The following is a 21,258-nucleotide window of genomic DNA, read 5'->3' on the forward strand; positions in this document are numbered from 1 at the left end:
TATTTAGGTGCCCTACACTTGGCCAAAGCAGAATGTAAGACTCATTGGCTCAGTTAACAGTTCAACACTTAAAGCTTTAATTGTAACAACGTTGGAAGACCCTGATTCTAACTAAATAAAGGTTACTTTTGTTGCAGAAACTTTCTGGAGGCTGGAACTTGATGTCTTCTGGATACAAACTATCTCTTCTGTGGTTTCTTTTAGGAAATTATGCTGACTGAATCCTTGCAAGTTCTCCCCGCCGTCTTCTTTCTGGGTTTGGCTTCTTTTCAACTTGCTGTAACTGTAACACTACTGACTTTAACTGTACTGAAACTTATTAACTTAAATACTGTGAGCCTATAACATCTATGACTGTCTAACTCATCGGTTCTCAACCTGTGGGTCGTGACCCCTTTGGGGGTCGAATGACCCTTTCACAGGGTTCACCTAAGACTCTCTGCATCAGTGTTCTCCATCTGTAAAATGGATAAATGTTAGGTTTGGGGGTCACCACAACATGAGGAACTGTATTAAAGGATTGCGGCATTAGGAAGGTTGATCCTAATCTAACTGGTCTAACTTGTTGCTGACACCTAGCTTCCATTGGCACCTAACTGACAAAACGAGATGGGTTGCTGGGTAATAAACTGCCAGAGAACGCCAGCCCTAGGGCTTCTTAAAGGGACAGAACTAAATGAGGTTCCCTCCAATTGAATACTACACAAAACATAGCTAAACCCATTCTATATAAAAGGACAACTGAGGTTTCAGCATAAAATGACAAGAATGCCTTTGGGGTCATGACAACTAATGTGAATGTCTTAATATGCCATCGGAATATACATTAAAAATTCCTTTTCAGAACTCACTGTGCTGAATGCTGTATTGTAAAATACTAACCCGTTTCGAATTGTTTTTCAAAGTTCTCAACTCCGCTTCTAAACTTCTCAGTGTTAACTCTAGCTTCTGTTTTTCCCCCATCTCTTTATGATACTGCTCTTCTTTCTTCCTTAACTGTTCTTGACTTTTCTCATATTGCATTTCAACACTCATTTTCTTTTCTTCTGTTTGTTTCAAAAAAAATCTGTGATTGAAAAATTGTAAAAGGTGTTTATGGCTATGTATCTATTCACACCACATATACAGGTAATTATACAATTGTTATTTAGAAGAACTCTGCATTTGAGGAGCTTCCATTTTTAATCTCTGGTCTTTGTTGTATCTTGTATTTTCATAGGAAACCATATGCGTTGGCTCCAGTCATCTTACCTGTACACTAAAAATCAGAGTGCTTGGGCTGTATGGTTTGGTTTATATCAGCTGTGATGCTTTAAAACAGGAGTTCCCAACCTTTTTGAGCCCATGGGCACTTTTGGGATTGTGACATGAGGTGGTGGGCGCAATCGCAAAATGGCTGCCAGAAGAGTCAGAGCCAACGAAAAATTCCCACTGACTTTCCTAGTCCCTTGAAAAAGAAGCGGGGGGGGGGGGGTCCCTCACTTCAAACTGCTGCCCTTCCAGAATAGGGAAGATATGTTTTCTCCTCCTCCCTTCAAGCTGCCTCCCAGAGAAAGAAACCATGAGGTGAGGAAAAGGGCTGTTCTGTTCAATATGCCTCTAAAAAAAAAAACATGGGGGAGGGGGAAAATGTTTTTTCTCCCCCTCCTTTCAAGCTGAATCCTTCCTATCAGGAACAGAAGCCATGGGTGATGGGGAGGAAACATTACTCTTTGCCCCAAGCCGGCCAGGTTTCTTTTGTTCCCCAGTAGCTGCAGAAGCGCAGGGTGAGTGGGAATGTCTGTTCCCATATGTGCTATTTAGTTCTCTTTTTTCAGTAAGCCCCAATCCCCTTCACAACAGCTAGAAATTAGGGCTAGGGCAGATTACCTTCAACACTTAAAATCCCTGTGCTGTGGTAGTTGGAGGAATTCAAACAAGCCTGACCAAGCCCCACCAATTTCCTGAAAATGCTGAGCAAGAGAAGTGTCTTTTGATATCCTTGTGCCCAATGTTGGCTTTCCCCCTAACCATGCCTACAGAACTCCCTCACTATGCTGACAGAAGTGGTGGAGGCGCAGGAGTGCTGATATAGCACATTGCGCTGGATCTTTGTGAAGGGCTGCGACAGCCACCTGCCAGTGGATTTGTTCCTCTGCCAGGGTAAGTGGCATAGCCAATGGTATAAAGCTGGTGCCAGTCAGCCCCTCCCCCCTGCTCAGTTTGATACTGGCCTTGGCGAGACTTGGCTCGAGCTTTAAACTGCAGGATTGAAACACTTTGAAGCTGGATCCGGGTGAGCAGAGGCAAGGATCAAACAGGCCTGCACAGCTCCTGAACTCCATGAGGAGTGAGTTTGTTGTTTGTTTGTTTATTTATTTCTTAGACTTTTATACCACCCTGTCCCCGAAGGGCTCCGGGCGGTGTACAACATATAGATATAATACAATATAGGATAGCTAAAACCTTTAAAAGCAGCGATAAAAACAATGAAAACTAACTCTAATAAATATGCAATAAATACTAGTAAAAATATGAGTGGCGTCCAGCATTCTATTTTCAAAGTCCTCTCCCCAAAAGGGAGGGATGGCGAGTCCCGTTGGATGACAGACCGCCCGGATGTCAGGGGCCAAAGGAAGGGGGGGCACCATCAGCGGCCGGTTCCTCCAAAGGCCCGGCGGAACAACTCCGTCTTACAGGCCCTGCGGAACCCACCAAGGTCCCGCAGGGCCCGAACAGTCGGAGGGAGAGCGTTCCACCAGGCCGGGGCCAGAGCCGTAAAGACCCTGGCCCGCGTGGAGGCCAGCCGCATCACCGAGGGGCCGGGAACCACTAGTAGATTGGCCCCGACTGATCGAAGAGGCTGTACAGGGACATATGGGGTGATGCGGTCTTGAATATACGATGGTCCCAGGCCGTGTAAGGCCTTAAAGGTCAACACCAGCACCTTGAAGATGATCCGGAACTCTGCTGGAAGCCAGTGCAGCTGACGCAGTACAGGCTGGATGTGTTCCCAGGTGGTGCTGCCGCTGCATGCTGAATCAGTTTTAATCTCTGGATCAAACGCAAGGGAAGGCCCGCATAGAGCAAGTTACAATAGTCTAATCTGGAGATGACCGTTGCGTGGATCACGGTGGCTAGGTCCGCTTGGGCCTGGCGAAGAGAGCCAACCGCCGGGCCTGGCGAAGGTGGAAGAAAGCGACCCGGGTTATATGGGTCACCTGGGTCTCCATTGAGAGAGACGAATCCAGATGGACCCCCAGGCTGCGCACGGAGGTGGTCGGCGTCAATGTGACCCCCTCCCACACCGGCGGCTGAAAAGTCCCACACACACCCCTCGCAGCCAAGCCAGAGGATCTCCGTCTTCGATGGATTCAGTTTTAGCCTGCTCTGCCGCGACCAACCAGCGACCGCCTCCAAACAGTGCTGTAGAGCCGCAGGGGCGGCGACTGCTCCCCCCTCCATCAACAGAATGAGCTGTGTGTCATCTGCGTACTGATGACAAATCAGCCAAAACTCCGTACCAGCTGAGCAAGGGGTTGCATATAGATGTTAAATAACAGCGGGGATAGTAGTGCCCCCGGGGTACACCGCATTGAATCGGGCACTTCCGCGAGGCCTGATCCCCATACCTCACTTGCTGATTCCAGCCCCGGAGAAATGAGACAATCCATTGAAGGACAGTGCCCCGCACTCTGGAGGCGGCCAGGCGGTGGGTAAAAAAAATCATGGTCGACCACATCAAACGCTGCAGTAAGGTCTAACAACACCAGCAGCGCCGATCCGCCTTGGTCAAGCTCAATACGGAGTGTGTCTGTGACGACGACGAGAACCGTCTCCATTCCATGCCCAGCACGGAAGCCAGACTGGAAGGGGTCAAAAGTTTGGGGAGGAGCAAGCTTGGATTCATGGAGTTTGGGGCCAGGGCACAATTGGGGGGGGCAGGGCACAATTGGGGGGGCAGCCCTCCAATGCACCCTCACGTGACCATAGGGAGAGGCACCCAGGGACCTAGTCCCTGCGCCCCCTAGCTAGGTCACTGGGTAGACAGAGAACTTGGGTTTACAATCCCTAAGAGCAACCTGGTCTCAAGAAAAAATTATGACTTCTGTCTCCCCTTTTTGGCAGCCATGGGGCCTTCCCTGATACAGTGCGGAAAACAATGAGCTCTCTCCCCTGCAAAATGTGTTGGCTCCCTTCCATTTTTAGTTTGCAGGGCAAACAAAAGCACATTCTTTTTAATATGGTCTTGATAATACATAGGGTTTTATTTTGCTCTTCTGTTTCACTCAGTAATTTGTATCTTTCAAAAGTGCTTTATTTGCTGGGTTTTAGTTTTTGTAACTGTTTTATGGAAGAGTGGTATAAAACAAACAAAGCACTGTAGGTGCTGCCTATGATCTATACTGCTAGGCAGGTAACCAAACACTGACTCCTTATGTAAAGGAATTAGGTCATTCTAAATCAGTTTCTCTATTTATGTCTTTTTGACTTAGTTCTGCAAAGCCTCTACTGCAAAAGGAATAATAATATTCTGGACCAAATTTGTTTTCAATTTTCCTTTCACCATTTTTATATTCATATTATCAAACATAAATTTTATCTAAAGACTTTTAAAAGAGTTCTTACTTGAGACTACTGATATCGCTTTCCCATTGTACTTTTTGATGATCCAACAGAGAGTTCGCTTCTCTCATTTCTTCTAGCATTCTCTGCAGCTCCTTCTTCTCATTCTCATTTTTTTTAACTTTTTCTTGCAGCTGAGCGCAACATTCATTTTTTTTTCCAATTAAATGTTCATATCCATTAACAATATTTCGAATTTTCAGCAGGCTTACAGAATCTATGTTAGGGGGAAGAAATCTACTTTTTGTATTTATGTACATTTAAAAAAATTAAAACATTTTATCTCACCTTTTCCGGCTAGATATATGTATATTTATATGCCCAAAATATCATATGCAAAAGAAATCAAAATTCAATTCTGTGTCCATTTTTATTAAATAAAGAGACTGCACTAGTTTATTTTTTTGTTTAACAACAAATACCAATTGTGTTCCTGAATTCCAGATACTCTGCTGTACAGATGGCATTCTTGGCAAATTTAAGTCTCTACATTAACCACAACATTAAAGGCAGTGCTCAGCATGCAGTGTTGATGCACACCTTCCCAAAAGAGTAGCAAATGGAAATCTTTACATGAATGCATAAAAACTCTGAGAATTTCTGTCGGGCATTAGGGTCATTTCTATGATGCAATGGCATTACCCAGTAAAAACAGGCAGCATTGGAACATTTGTGCAAAGGAGCTAAATGTTAGCATACGTCATTTGAACTTTATTTGAAGGAAGAAATAGCAATCAAAAATTAGTTCAGACTCAACAGTAGCCTGGCCACAATCCAAGAACTGAAGAAAAATGGCAAATGTGAAAAACTCACATGTTTTGTTATAATTATGATTTTGATTAACCAGATTTGTGACTGTTTCCATCATTTCTTTCTTGCTTGCCATGTCAACTTTGTTTTCTCCCTCTATATTTGACTTCTCGTGTTACCAGACTGCTGCCTGATAATACTTAATTTGGCATGCATTAGAATAGGAAGTAATGTCTATATGTAACAATTACATTTCAATCCGATTAATTCTCTTAGGTCATTTATTATTTCAACTTGTTAGATGTAATTGAGTCCCATGTGGGACTGCAGAAAGATCCCAATGAAGTACAATTTGGAAATATCCCTTTTAGAATTCTATCAACTCTCTGGAGCTTAGACAAGCTAAATTCCCCCCTCCCCACTTAACAACCTCAGCTGCCCTCAATATCCTGTGCTGCCTGGAACATATTCAGTCCGCATCTGGCAGTTCTTAAATTTGTTGCTTAGTTTGCAAAATTGTATGTTTCTGCATACCTAGGATGTCCCCCAAGTATGTAGAAACCTCTACCCTTTCTCTAGCTGATTTGGTTATGCTGCATGGTTTGACACAAGTAAACCATGTTACTATTCGTTGAAGCGATTAATTTTGCTCATTTACTTCTCTAACATTTACTTGAAGTTTTCTGAGGCACTGGCAGTGCCACTGGGGCCTGGGCTGTGGGAGAAGACAAAGGATTTAGTTTACACCCACCATCAGGTCCCAGACCTACAGAGCCATGAGCCCAGGGCAAGCCCCTGAAGCACTAGCAGCAGTGTTCCCATGTGGCTTATTTGAAGAGCTTCTGCCCTCTATTGACTTTTTCATAATTAAAAGAAGAAGAGTTTGGATTGATAGGGCACTTTTCTCTCCTATAAGGAGACTCAAGGTGGCTTACAAGCTCCTTTTCCTTCCTCTCCCCACAATAGACACCTTGTGAGGTACGTGCGGCTGAGAGAGTTCCGAAGAACTGTGACCAGCCCAAGGTCACTCAGCAGGAATGTAGGAGTGCAAAAACACATCTGGTTCACCAGATAAGCCTCTGCCACTCAGGTGGAGGAGTGGGGAATCAAACCCAGCTTTCCAGATTGGAATCCACCTGCTCTTAACCACTACACCATGCTGGCTCTTTGCTGACCAACTAGCAAAATATCAGAATTTTCCTTCCTCTCAGTTTTGTGGTTCCATAATAGTTATTTGGAAACTATCTGTAACTTCAGGGATGTTTTTCCTTCATAAAGTAAAAATAATGACTAGCAACTTGAACTATAGTGCAAAGCAACCTGAGATTTCATACTTGTTTCTTTATCCTGTGCTGCCTGGAACATTGAGCAGACACATCAATTGCTAGTGTGATATTTACTATCTGATCCCCAATTAGAAATATTGGCAGGGTTCCCACTTCGCAAAAAATGTAGACTTCTCATTGTTACCAGATCTTCATATATTCTAATTATTTATATTAGCATATGCAGAATAAAATAATTACTGCTTCATAATCAAAATAGTGCGCTTACCTTGATTTTCCAAACCAAGCTGTTCTATCAACATCTCAGCCTCTCTATGAACTGAAACAGGCATATCAATATCCTCTGCAGCTGTATCAGAAGACTGAGTTAAATCATCAAGAGTATTAATAATACCCACTGTTCTGGGAATCTGAATAATAAATGTATGATTGATTACAATTGGACGCCATTGTGTATTATAATAAACCAGTCTTCTTTTCTCTCTACTTTAACCCACAATTCTGATGCCAAGGATATGACATTGCTTCAATTCAGTCATCATAGTTCCATGTTTTAGAACTCTGACCTAAGGTTTCAAACATACATACAATTATGTATGTATGTTTTGAACGTATGTTTTGACTGCCTTCATGGTATAGCTTACATCTTTCCCAATCAGAGTCCCTAAAAAATATTCCAAAGCTTTGCCCATTCGCTTGCAAAACAACACCAGAGATGTTGCTCAGTTCTCATGGGCTGGCAGACTAGAAGTTACTGAAGTGACATCTGACAGCACAAGCAAGGCAAACTTCTGACCAACACTGTTCTGAATTTCCTGGCTATCTGATCCCCATAGTTTGCACAAACCATGAACTGCAAACCTACTTCAAATCCTGATTTGCCTACTGATTCTGGGGTGATCTCAATTGAGCCATGACATCTTCTTGCTATATACCCTGCTTCCCTAAAAATAAGACCTATCCCAAAAACAAGTGCTAGCATGATTTTTCAGTATTTTTGGAGGATGCTTGAAATATAAGCCCTACTCCAAAAATAAGCCCTATTTACAGATTCCCCGGGACAGCTGACCTGGTCACTTGGGGGGCACAAAATCATGGAAAAAAATAAGGCATCCCCTGAAAATAAGCCCTAATGCATCTTTTGGAGCAAAAATTAATATAAGACCCTGTCTTATTTTCGTGGAAGCACGGTAGTTTCATAGAAGTACTATTGCTACTTACAGTTTTATGCCAATACTGAGCAATAAGGTAATATTTTGGTAGCATATTTTACCTTATTTTTCCCATTCACAGTTCTGGCTGATTTTCTAGAAAACAAGAACAAAATTTTTTGAGTTTTTGGTTCTTATTTGGCTTACTTACTTGCCACCTTCTAACGCAATGGTCCTTAAAGCAAGTGAGCCAAGATTTCTGCATGTAACAGAATCAGCCATGCTGATTTTTTCACAGAAGGATTTCTTGTTCTACAGTTGTTTATTGCTTTTTTGCATTAACAATGCTTTCTACCAATTTACTGAGAGAAAATTTAGGCTAGAAACATTAAGTGCTGCTAGATTTCCTAGATTCTTAACAAAAAGGTGCTATATTAGTTATCTTGGAACCCATCAATAAGTATTTTGATAGAATAAATTACATCAATTAGTCTTAAAAATATGTTTCCCAACTGAACTATCTTAAGAACTCTCAAATAAATGCCATACAACTCTACTGACTTTTCAATTAGTTATGAAATTTCAATTAGTTATGAAACTGTCATGAAGCTCACTAGGTGATCTTGAGCCAATAATTCTTTCAGCCTAATCAATGACACATTGTCACAGTCAGAGTAAATTTTGGAGAGGCTGAACAACTATATACATTACGATGACCTCAATGTATGAAGAGCCAGATAAAAAATGGCAAATGGCTTTTCAGAGATTCATTCAAAAGTAATTCAGGTATGGTTTTCCCTCTAATATTACTGGCAGTTAATATCAACAAAGAACATTTGGTTTATTTGAATTTCATCATTGTCCTTAACCATTTCTTGTTTATATCTGTCATCTAAAACACCCACTACCTGGTCCAGACCTTCTATATGTGTGGAATTTCCACTACACGAAGAGAACCCACATGCCTATTTCTTCACATCTCAGCAGTGTCATTCATTTCTGACTTTACTGGGCACACTGCGGGGGAAGGGGCTCAAAATCTGTGCTATAGATACTTTCTAGTCATTTATACTCCAGTAAATAAATTAGTTGGTTATTACCATATAACAACCAGCTTCTTGCAGTGATGTGCACTCTGGCAAGGAGATGGCGTTGACTGATTTGAGGAGTAATTTCCTACCACAAAAACTCAAATGTAAGTGACTACATCATTTTTATCCTTTTAGGACACTGGCGCTGGCCATCTGGTACATGATATCCCCAAAGAAAACTCAATCACCATTTATTCTCTATGAGCAAAAATTCCCAAGTTGTAAATGTATGTTTATGTATGTTTACATATGTTTAGGACAGTTCCACAAATCATAAGAAATATAAAGTTGTTACTGTATTAATTACACACATGGGGTACAAATATACACACAAGATAATTGTGAGTGAGTGAAAGAGAGCATAGACATATATGTTCAAGGATTAGGCCCAAGGACATAGGTAAGGAGAGCTTTCCCGGGTTTAACCCCCCCGCATTACAAGTTCCAAGCTCCGCCCACTATTTGTGGTTTTTCTGTATTTTTAAGTGTTTTTTCAGCTTTTGGCCTGCAGAGGGTGCAGTTTTTAGGCTAGCCGCTAGCAGCACCAAAATTTCAGGAATTTTTGGGAGATTCTCCTGATGATACCATCCAGGTTTAATGAGGTTTGGTTTAGGGGGTCCAAAGTTATGGACTCCCAAAGGGGGTGCCCCCATCCCCCATTGTTTCCAATGGGAGCTAATAGAAGATGGGGGCTACACCTTTGAGGGTCCATAACTTTGGACCCCTGAACCAAACTTCACCAAACCTGGGTGGTATCATCAGGAGAGTCTCCTAAAGATACCTGGAACGTTTGGTGCTGCTAGCTTAACAATTGCACCCCTGACAGCAGGCACCCCCTAAATTTCCCCAAATTCCCCAAATTCTCCTTTTAAAGCCATCCCCTTCGGCATGGATTTAAAGGGAGAATCGGTCCCCAGTTTAAACATTGAAAGTGATGCTGTTTCAGCGTGGGGGATAATCCACCCCCAAACAGCATCACTTTCAATGTTGTTTTAACAGGGGACCCCAGATTCTCCCTTTAAGGTGGATTTAAAAGGAGAATCTGGGCTCCCTAATTTAAACACCATTAAAAATGATGCTGTTTGGGGGTGGATTCCAGCATTACAGAAGAAGCCCATGGGGGGCGGGCAGCGAGTGGAAAACTCATATTTTACACCGGGATCCATTTTCCCTAGCTACGCCTTTGCCTGAAGGGGTAGGCAGAAGGAACTGCTGGCTGCTGGGAGCCCAGCCGGTGGGGGGGGGGGGGCTGGGGCAGGGCAGTCTGCCATCCCTGACCTTGGAGAGCTGCTTTTATATGCACTGAGCAGGGGCGGAGCTTGGGGAAGCGTGGCCATGCCCCCAGGGGCGGGTGTGTGTGTCCCCCCTCCCCCAAACCCACCCCATAAAAAAATCTATACCTACGTCCCTGATTAGGCCAACAGACAAAGCATGTAGTGGGGTGGAGATATGTTGTATCCAGAAGGCCAGGCCTCTGCAAGACGGGGACGGTGGGAAAGAAGGAATTTGGATTATAGCCAGCTACTGGGAACTTGCTTTCAGGAGGCCATTTTTTTCCACAGGTACTAAGGCTTTATTGTAATGCAGGGGCTCAGTAACAGTGATCCTATTATGTCATTTTTGTATCATTTAATATTCTGTAATAATACTTATGATCTATTGCAGTTTTTTTTATTGAATTTCAATTTTCAAAATCCTAATCCTATTACACTGAATTTAAGATGACTCATTCTTTCAAATACATTGTGTGTAATCTGCCGTGAGGAGGACTATATGTAATTTTAAATAAATAGTATGTACTACTGATCTATATTGTCAAAATAGTATATTCTATTGGAGTTCTTTTCCTAAAAACACAAAGTCAGCCTGGGGTAACTAGTTTCCTCCTCCAGGCCACTACCTCCCCCCGACTCTATCTCAAGAATAAATTCAATGCTTCACATTCACAGTACAAATTGACAATGATTACAGACAGAGCATAAAGAATAATCAATCTATTTATCATATTTTATCCAGCCCTTCTCCTAAAGAGCTCAGAGTAGCATATATGATTATCACTTCTTTTATCCTTACAACAATCCTGTCAAGTAGGTTGAGGAGACTGAGTGATGGTCCAAAATCACTCAATGAGCTTTGTAGCTGACTGGGAATTTGAACTTAGGTCTTCTAAGTTCTATGACAATATTTTAATCACTATGTGATAGATTTAACCTAACTCCAAAATAAAGAATCTCCTTAAGCAATAGTTGAAAAGAAACAACACTGTAATTTTCAGTACCTTACTTCTTCCACAGATGTTTCATTCGAACTGCTATCATCTTGCTGTTGATGTGGATTTTCAGTAATCTGCTGACTGACCCATTGTTTTGAGATTTGTTGTGTACTTTCACTTTTTCTCACATCCTTTGTGCTGACAACAGAAGTTTTATGATGAAAACACAGCATTTGAGAAACTATAATTGAAATGTTCTGACCCAACATGAAACTACATCCAAGAATGTTAAACTGGAAGAAACAGATAGGCCCATAACAAGAAAAAAAATCTTAGATAAAAGAAAGATTAGTTAAAAGAAGCCACACTAAAACTACACTAAAAGAGATTAGATACACTGAGGTTGGGGATGCACACATTCTATGCCAAACAATATTCCTAACAACCTGCTAGATTTAGATTTTTTGTGAAAAAGTCCAGATCTGAGCAATGCAAACTTTAGTATTACAACCTCATTATTGGGATATGGCCCTTTGTCTCTAGGAAATAAAGCGAAAACACCTCAGAATTCATATTCAAATAAGAAGCAAAAATAGAAGAGGCATCTCTGGAAAAAATATTTTAGCAAGGTTTATAGGGAAAGATGGACACGTTCATATATAGATTACAGCTTTAACAAAACAATGGAATTATATTATTTACTAGATTGTGTTTAAATCTGCAAACGAAAGAGACTGTAGTAATTCCTTTGAGCAATGTTACTTTCAGGGAATGTAGCTGGTTCACCCACTAGAACGGCCTCCCTTCCTTATGGTAGGATTGCCTTCTTTTTTCTATAGGTTCTTCAATAGCATTCAGTGCTTTTTGCTATGATGGAGGGCAGATTTAGCTCTGTTTAGGAATGGGACCTATACATCATTTAAGGCACTATCATAAGAGATCCAGTATGGCAAGGTTTCAAAATGGGCAAATAATAGGATCAGTTGGAATACTGAAGTGTCTCAAAGCAGAAAGCTATTTCCATAAATAATTAAATATTGAGGAACCATTCACTTGGGTCCCAACATTGTTGTCTCAACTAATTGGCTCATATTGCAGTTATGCTGTATTGTAAGATATTCTAAAGCATTTCTTTGTCCTGTTCAATAGCTGGGAGACCTCCATCAGAAGTGCTATGTACTTGGTCACCTCACCCTGTGAACATTGTTGTTTTGAATGGGTACTTGTAAGCCTGAATTCTGTTGCCAAGAGCTAGAAGGGCTCGCCTAATTGCTTTGTCTTCCAACCGGCTTATACTTTCCTTACTGTTTTCCTTAAATCCATAAGCCCAGAGTACGGAATTCACAAACACTATGCCTGGTCAATTCAGAATCTTAATTTGACAGCTTTTATCAGGGAAAGGTTAACTATTTCTCTTCACACCTGGTATTTAGCTTATGGGCAAGCAAATGAGTCATTTCTCCTTAATTTATTCTTCAGAGATGAGTGGAAAGCCAAATTTGTGACTGAAACCATTTCCTCTGTCCCAGTTTATTCTGATTTCCTTCCTGAGGATTATCCTCTGTAGTATCAGAATTCCAATATTCTCACTGCCTTAATCAAAGAGTACCAGTCCTGAGGGAAACGTTGTCTAGATTGGATTTCTTGAATATACTTCATCCTCATAGGACAAAAAGAAGGGGTAAACTGGGCCTGCAATCTTTGTGCACCCTTACAGTGATAGACAGAGTTTGACCAGCAATTTCTTGTGCTACAGAGATTGGCACTTGAAAGGTAGTTCTTGTACTTAGCTGGGAGGCTTGGTAGGGAGGGACTGTGGCTGCAGAAAGACTCCCCTTTGACATGCAGCCATTTCTGTCATGAATTAAGCTGAGGCTTGAAGGTCGTGGTTTTTGGCACCCAAACACATGCCTTTCCAAACAGTAGGACTCTTTGCCAGCGAGCCAGCTGATATACAGCCTATTTCTCCACTCAGAAGTAACTTGCTGATTTATGCTCTGGTGGCTGGGGTCACAAGGCTTTCTTGCACTTAGACTTGACCACCAGTACTGGAGACCATGAGAAAACTCCAGCCCTGCCTTAGGGTTTTTCATTTCTTTTAAGTCAACAGGCAAATGGAAATGAGTTCAGAAGAGCAAAAATGAAAGAAGTAAAGAAAACAGTTACTTAAAGGAAGCTGAGGATGCTAGCTGAAAACTGGTCTTACGAGTGGAGTTAGGCATAGCTGTCCCTGTTCCTCACTTTTCTAAACAAGACTGGGAACAACCTGAAAGCGAAAAATGACTCTCTGCCTTCTGAACCTAATGTTAGGAACTGCCATATATCAACGGTACTTTCCTCATCAAATGGTAAGCCACTAATTTCGTGGGTTTGCTTCTTGCAGGTCACAAGTTTTTGTATTATGAATGCCATACAGGAGGCTGTCCGAAAAACCTTTGAAATAGATACTTTATCTTACACTTTAGCCGCTTTTCAAAAACCTCGCTCGTCTTCGTGTAGTTGCTTGGGGGGGGGGACCCTCCTGTGCAAACAGCACCCTAGGGGGGGTGTTTTTTCCGTCCCTAGGGTGCTGTTATTTGGTTGTGTGGAGATGGCCTTTGAGATAGCTACATGTAACAAAGAGGTAAAGAAAGGAATAGAGTGTTACCAATTGGTGATTAAACCTTGTGACATTTCCACGTGCATTATATCTCTGAGCTGTCACATCCATAGTTAAGAGGAACATGTTCCCAACAAGATTCATATAGATCAGTGATTTCGAAAGTGGGCGCCACTGCCCCCTGGTGGGTGCTGCAGCGATCCAGGAGGGCGGTGATGGCCACAGGTAGAAACATGAATACATATATCTTTCTGTTTAATTGCTATTAAAATTTTAAAAAAAATTAATTTCCAGGGGGCGCTAAGTAATATTTTTTCTGGAAAGGGGGCGGTAGGCCAAATAAGTTTGGGAACCACTGATATAGATTCTGGTATAAATAAATTTTGAAAGATACATGTAGTGCACACCAACTGAGAACTGTTAATAGATACTGACTAGTTTTGGATATGAGGAAACTCACCTGTTAGATGTATTTACTATGTTTTTTGCATATTCATGCTATAGTTGTGCCAATAGTGTGTTCCAGGTATGATGATATTGAAAGTTAAAAAACACAGAAGTCCAAAGCATCACCATCCAAAACATACAGCCTTTCAGGAAAACAGCTGAGGATTAACATTAGTATTCACACTTACCCTTTAGCAGCTACTGGAATTATTTCCTTCTTTTCCACAGAGGAAATTAAGTTTTTTGCTGGGTTTTGCCCTAATAGTTCTCCTTCTGGTTTAATATACTGTTTTTCCTTTACAGAAAGCTCTCCTGCTTTCTGTTTAATAGTATTCACAGCCAACCCTTTTTTCAATAGCTGCACTTTCCATTTTTCCTGCAGCCTCTAATTCTTCCCATTTCTGCTTTTGTTTTTTCTTTTCAACCTAAAACAATGCCATAGCTTAATATATTTTGTAGCCAAAATATCAGTGATCATAATAAGCTACATGTTCTGTCATTTATTTCAACTTTCTACTACACTAAGCAAATACATCCACCCATTGAAAGAAAAGATTCATTATTAAAGTTGTATGTTAACAGGAATTAGTAGTGTAATACAGGAGTTAATAGAAAAACATTTCCATTAGTGACAGGAAAAAATAAATTAGGAGTGCACACCATGCGGTTATAAAAACAATAGCTATTCTTAACAATCAAGTGTTCAACTACATTGTAGTGAAAAAAGAGAAGTGCTTCACACAACAAAGTGAAGGGTGCTAAGAAAGAATGAGATAATGGAAATATCAACACCCTGTTCAGAAGCCACTTTCACATTTTGGAACAGACTCAAGATGCTGTGGGTGTACCCTGACTTGGGTGGCCCAGGCTAGCCCAGTCTTGTGAGATCTCAGATGCTATGCAGAGTCAGCCCTGGTTAGTACTTGGATGGGAGACCACCAAGGAAGTCCAGGGTTGTGACACAGCCAAAGGCAATGGCAAAAAGCCTCTAAACGTCTCTTTGGCTGATTCCGCATGGGCCAAAAACAGTGGTGTGAAAACAGCATAAACCCTTTTACACGGTTTAAAACCCTTTTACGCCATTTTCATACTGTTTTCACACTGCTGTTTTTGGCCCATGCGGAATCAGCCTTTGTCTCTTCTCTTGAAAACCTTATGGGATCGTCATAAGTCAACTTGTGACTGGATGTTACTTCTCACCACTACAAAATGGGAGCAGTTCATATGTCTCAAAGTTGCAGTTTCTGAAAACCTGAATCATTTGAGGCGTTTTAACATTAAAATCATATTCTGTTAACATTTTTAATTATCCTTACTTTAGAAGAACTGCACAAAGACCCACTTTAGAAGAACTGCACAAAGCCCACAGAAGAGATGGCTTTCCAATAATGATGAAGAGGTGAAATGAACAGGATGGAAGAGCCATGAGAAAGACTAAAGAATAAAAAGCAACAAGTATTCCTCTACCTCTTTCCGTAGTTGGGCGTTTTCTTTCTCCAAAGCCAGGAACGCTGTCTGCACAATTCCTACCTCATTCTTAAATTTCACAACATCACGTTCTACTTCTTTATCCCGTTCTTTTGATATTTGGCAGCAGGATTGATTAGATTTTTTCACTTTCTTTCCAATCTCAGTCTCAACATTTTTATAGTTGCTGACTGCAATGCGTCTGGAAGCACCATTGTTAAACTGGTGTAAGATTGTTTCAACTGCACTTTTTGTTACATTAGAAAGGAGTTTTGCAGTGTCTATGTAGGCAGACGGTTTGATATGTGTTGCAAACTTCCCCACATTTGTTTCCTGTTGTACAAGACTATTGTCTCTTCCTTCTCCACTTACACTTGCTATTTCAGATAATATCTCATTCTTTGCACTCTGGTTTTGATGAACTTTTTGTTGACCATTTTCACGCTGCTCAGGAAGAAACTTCTGAGAACTATAATTTATAGGATTTAAAGTTAAGTTTTCAGGGCTACATTTCTTTTCTGCAATGACAGAGTTTAAATTTCCAGAATCTCCCGTTGCTTGTATGTCAATTGTAGTTTTAGACAGTGGTAGCAATGGTGATTCTGGCATACCACTGAAGCCATCCTGTGATCTTTCTTCCACAGAAGTATTACTTCTTTGTACATTTATATTAGTTTCACCAAACTTCTGCTTTAGTTCTGCTGTAATGCTCTTAAAACACGTTTTGACTTCTCTTTTTTCATTTGCAACCCACATTTTTTCATATCTTTCTTCCCAGAGAGCTGCACCAAACTGACTGCAGCCACTGTTAGATTCCTCAGTATGCACTGCTGCTTCAGTTTCCTTTTTCTCACAAGCAAATAAAACCTCTGCATTGTCAGTCTGATTTTCAAGTGATGCCTTTTTGGTACAGCTGAATGCGTCTACTACATTTTTATCCTTATGCTAGTCAAATATGGATAGGAGAAAAAAGAACTATATGTACACAATTATGCTATGGACATCACACAGATATATTGGTGATTATTTTAAAGAACATGTCATGCCCCCACAGAGGCTTCTGTTATTTCCCCATTAAGCTTTAGTTTCCCCATAGTTAGCATGGTTTTAGTTCATTGTTAAGTCTTCTAAGGGAGGGTATTTTAGTTAGCCCCTGTCCCTTTAAGACAGGACAGTTTCCAATAGGCAGTTTCCTTTCTTTACCCAACAATCCCCTGTTTTAGTTCTAGCCAGTCAGTCAGAGTGAGGTGCTAAGGGTAGTTGGAGTCCGGAATATTCATGACGTCCATATTATTATATGGCGGTCCATAGAGCACAAGTTAAGTTTAACAGCAGTTAAAACTAGAAAAAGACTGAAAGAACTGACTTTCTTGAAAGCAACTAAGAGAAGACACAGTCTGCAGCTTCAAACCTGCTCAAGACAAGCAAGTACTCCCAAGGGAGAAGTTAGGGTCTTGTTTCTCTCAAGTAATAAACTCATTGTAAGAACTGTTGAACCTGACTTGTGTCTCCCCCATTCTGTCCTAGCCAAGTACAGGGCACCTCAAACAGATTCACTTGAGGGGCAGAACAGAACAACAGCATTTTTACATAATTAGTTTCTTAAGGTTGAATTTTTTAAAAAACTGCTGTGAGAATAGCTTTGCTCACAGAAATGATCTTTCCTACTTCTTTGCTGCAACCTGAGCCTCATAAAAGGACATCCTTGAGAGTATTGGAGCAGGGGACAGAAGCTTGAGTGGAAAGCCCATGGAACTTGCGTACCCCCCTCCAAGGATATACCATACAGCTGATTTGGATACTGCCATGCATATTTTGTTAAAATGTTTAATGAAAACATTTAAGTGTATTGCAGTGTCACTAAAATTAAGAAATCAAAGTTCTCCTCACATAATGTACACACCCTTATTTCTGCTGCATCTTTAACACCAAAGATGTATGAACTTCTCAAAAACCATCTTTTAGCAATGTACAATTTAATTCCAAAATCATTTGAAGTTGGAACTGACAATACACTGCTACTTGCTTATTTGAAACAATGAGTTGTATTAATTTAATACTAAATAAAAATCACTAAATAATTTCGAACTTCAGATGAAATTTTTATGGTGGATCATTTAATGTTTGTGTCACCTGATAGCCTCTATACTGAGAATGAAACTATTGAAGTGATCGTGGCTGTCACCAACACGAGAAATAATATGTTTGGGACAGTTCATACTAAGAGTATGCCAAACTGTTGTCAACATCTTGGAGAGCAAAAGATCATACTGCTTGGCCTCCATTGCAAAGGCAAAATGTGGAACCACAGGAACATTTCAACCTGCATGATTTATTGGCAGGGTCATCTAAGCACAACAGGTGTACACCTGTTTCCAGGCACATAGTCTTTCTCTCTAGGCAATTAAGAACCTTTCATTGGATAAATTTTATCAGGCACTGTAAACCAAAGGGTTTTAATTATGTCACAGTTCCACCACATGTGGTTATAGTGTGCTATTTCACTACCACATTTCCAATAGAGCGGATGAAAAGCTTAAAATCTTTCCATGGCAGGCCTGTGGAAGAGCACTCCCAATGTGCGGCTGCACAGAATACCCATGATGTTGAATAGTTATATACAGGTAGGAAGCAAAATTCGATGAAGTCATCAAATTAAATGAAGCCTTTAAACTACAAAATATATCACTGCACAGCTTAATGTTGATTTTAGCTGCAGATATACTACAACATCAACATTTACATTAACCTCTCCCTCTACCGACCTTGTTCTCATCATTTTCAATTCCTTTGATATCTTTTTGCTCATTACTCTTCTCTCCTGAAAATGCAATAATGAAGATACTAGTTACTTCTAATTTATACACTGCCTCTTAGACTGCAAAAAGTATGATATCATGTTGGAACATTATACAAACACTTCAACTAAAGTATTTCAGATGTCAGACTGATGTATTAAAATGAATTAAACCAAAAGGCATCAGAGCAGAAATATATTGTGCAATTCTAAGAGATAGTAATCAAATAAAAAAGAAATACATGGGTTCCGGGTCTTGGACTCTGAATCATAAATTAGAAACAAACTCCCAACTTTGCTATATTCTTACAATGACAAAAATGAAAGAAGCATCTAATTGCTTTGGAGTGTTTTCCAGTGTTTTAGAACTTTTCTCCTGGATAATTGTGGTATTATTATTTTTTACAATTGCCAGTTTCTACAGCAAAACGAAATTGAAGCTGGCCTTGAAGCAAGACATTACCTACACATATAGCAGAATGACAGGTACCATTTCAGGCTGCAGGCGGAGAATGTCAGTTTTGAATGTTCTCCTGTTTTTTATAGCAATCAGTAGGTAAATAAAAGAGTTAGCAGAAAAGAGAGATTTGTTTCCTATGTGTTAATTCTTTGTTCTTAGGGGAGGGGGCCTGTTGACTTACTCAGGAAGCATTCAAAAATGTGAGCCCTACCTGCAGCTTGATGTGCTACCACATCATACTACTACATAACTCTTTCATCTAATTCAGCTACATTTTTACATCCAGGCCAAAGTTTACTAGAATGGGTGTAGGAAATTCAGAAATGTCAAGTAATTATGTCTAATTCAAGTATTCTGGATTTGGAACTCTGAACTTCTTCCTAATGCCGTGGTGGCGAACCTTTGGCACTCCAGATGTTATGGACTACAATTCCCATCAGCCCCTGCCAGCATGGCCAATTGGAGAACTTGTAGCAAAACATGGCCAATTGGCCATGCTGGCAGGGGCTGATGGGAATTGTAGTCCATAACATCTGGAGTGCCAAAGGTTCGCCACCACTGTCCTAATGGAATAGTGTTGTCTAGACTAATTTTAGAGCTCAGATTTAGCTTGCAGCTCAAAATGCAGTGTCATGAGCATGACTATTTTCTTTTTCTATAAAGTGAAAAGGAATTTTCTATAAAGTGAAAAGGATTCTGGTACAGTACCCAAAAATATTTCAGGCTGGAAATTAACTGAAGCCCAGGTCTGCTTGATTCCTTCTTTCAGCACCATAGAACTAAACCAGCAAGTAGAGTACCTTCTGCTCCCTGGTCTGTTCTGGGTGATAGTAAGATTACTAAGCCAATTATAGAATCAGCTGTCAAATTATATCTCAAATAAAAGAAAAGAACAGTAATATAGTGTGGCTACTAATAAAACTTACACATTCCAAATATGCCCAATGGTGTTAAGATGAAGCAAGGAGGAAACAGAGGTAAAAAGGACTATATTCCTCACTCCACTTTAGTAAATGAATAAAATAGATTAAAACACTTTAAATAACATAGTTAACTAGTTTCAATCCTTTAACATCACCATTTATAATTCCATAGTGATTCCATTAAACATCAACTGGAATAATTCAGAGCAAGGGGGCTGGGAGTAGGAAGCAAGCGTTATCAAATATTTTGTTTGCTTTTTAGAGCACAAGCTGATCTTCATATGAAAATATGAGCCACTACCTTTTACCGGAATCATTGTTTTAGTATCAGATAATTGTACTCCCACAGGAATAACTTCTGGTTTTTTGACTGCAGAATCACTTTTGCCATCACTTCCCAGCACAAGTTGATACAAAGGGTCAGCACAGGATACACTTGAAAGAGGAATGCTGGATGAATCCCAGTCAGACTCATCTGAAAAAGTTGAGATACAGGTTTTATGTTCAGACAGTAAACATAACTTCCTGTTTTTGAGACAACACAGTATAATTTTTTAGGCTATAAACATCTACATTTTGCATATACGAAACATTGGACTTATCATGAAGATTTCTTTTCCTCAGTGGAACAAAGTCATCCTACTCTGGGTTACTCGCTCCATGGCAGGATTTATGCAAGTTAAACTGACCTTGAAGAGGACTGGTAAGAGGCTGACCTTTCCCAGCCCTGCCAAAGCCAAACTCCATGACAAAAAGCTAGAAACTAGAAAAATTATTAGGTTAAACTTCCAATTGTAAAAGCTATCAGGAAGATTAGCCTAACTGTAAGGAATTCCATAGAAGCAGAAATAAAAGGCTCTTCGGTGGAAAAAGACCGTTTATTCAGACATCTTAGAAAGCTCAAGTACACGCAGTGGCAGGAATGACACTTCCCGCCAGAAGCACAGGTTATAACTCCTCTATCCATCCCATCCCCTCCCGGCTTCCCATACGGGGAGCAGGAGACCTCATCTCCCAGCACTTGAGAGATAAAAGGAGTCTCCACCGATGAAGCTATTACATCAGCCTCGGGCTGTGGAGATGTATCGTCAAGGTTAAAGCCAGGGTGGCTGCCCTTCCCATCAACACCATTGAAACCTTTACACTCTGCCTCCCTTAAAGAAGACCCCCCCCCCAGGTTTTATGCGGAAAAGTAGCGATTGGAAAGCAGAAATAAGAGGGTGGGAGGCGTCCAATATTGCCGGAATAAACCCATTGATTATACCCAGAGTGAATATCCCACCCTAAGAGACTAAAATATTGCAAGCGTTTCGCGATTAAAAGTGCCGGAGAGTCAGGATGAAGCGTCAATTCTAAGTAGTGCTTGTGACCCATCAATAATAATAGTCGGTGGGGAGTCTCTCCGGCGGTCGTGCCAGGCATCCCGAGGCGGGAGCCTCCTTGAGTAAACTGGAATGGAAGACAGGATGA

The 21,258-nt window shown here is 40.7% G+C and overlaps 1 protein-coding gene across 1 annotated transcript in view; it reads right to left on the minus strand.

Moving 5' to 3' along the window:
- The window catches only part of LOC125435082 (ankyrin repeat domain-containing protein 26-like), an 83,273-nt gene that overhangs the window by 22,243 nt on the left and 39,772 nt on the right, over nucleotides 1-21,258 (minus strand). The window contains 10 exon segments of the mRNA XM_048501118.1: nucleotides 883-1,066; nucleotides 4,609-4,822; nucleotides 6,910-7,051; nucleotides 7,915-7,948; nucleotides 11,162-11,293; nucleotides 14,330-14,479; nucleotides 14,481-14,566; nucleotides 15,609-16,553; nucleotides 18,374-18,429; nucleotides 20,090-20,263. Of these exon segments, the coding sequence (XP_048357075.1) occupies nucleotides 883-1,066; nucleotides 4,609-4,822; nucleotides 6,910-7,051; nucleotides 7,915-7,948; nucleotides 11,162-11,293; nucleotides 14,330-14,479; nucleotides 14,481-14,566; nucleotides 15,609-16,553; nucleotides 18,374-18,429; nucleotides 20,090-20,263 (2,117 nt within the window).

The sequence above is a fragment of the Sphaerodactylus townsendi genome, linkage group LG06 (genome assembly GCF_021028975.2).
Source record: "Sphaerodactylus townsendi isolate TG3544 linkage group LG06, MPM_Stown_v2.3, whole genome shotgun sequence".
NCBI classification, from domain to species: domain Eukaryota; kingdom Metazoa; phylum Chordata; class Lepidosauria; order Squamata; family Sphaerodactylidae; genus Sphaerodactylus; species Sphaerodactylus townsendi.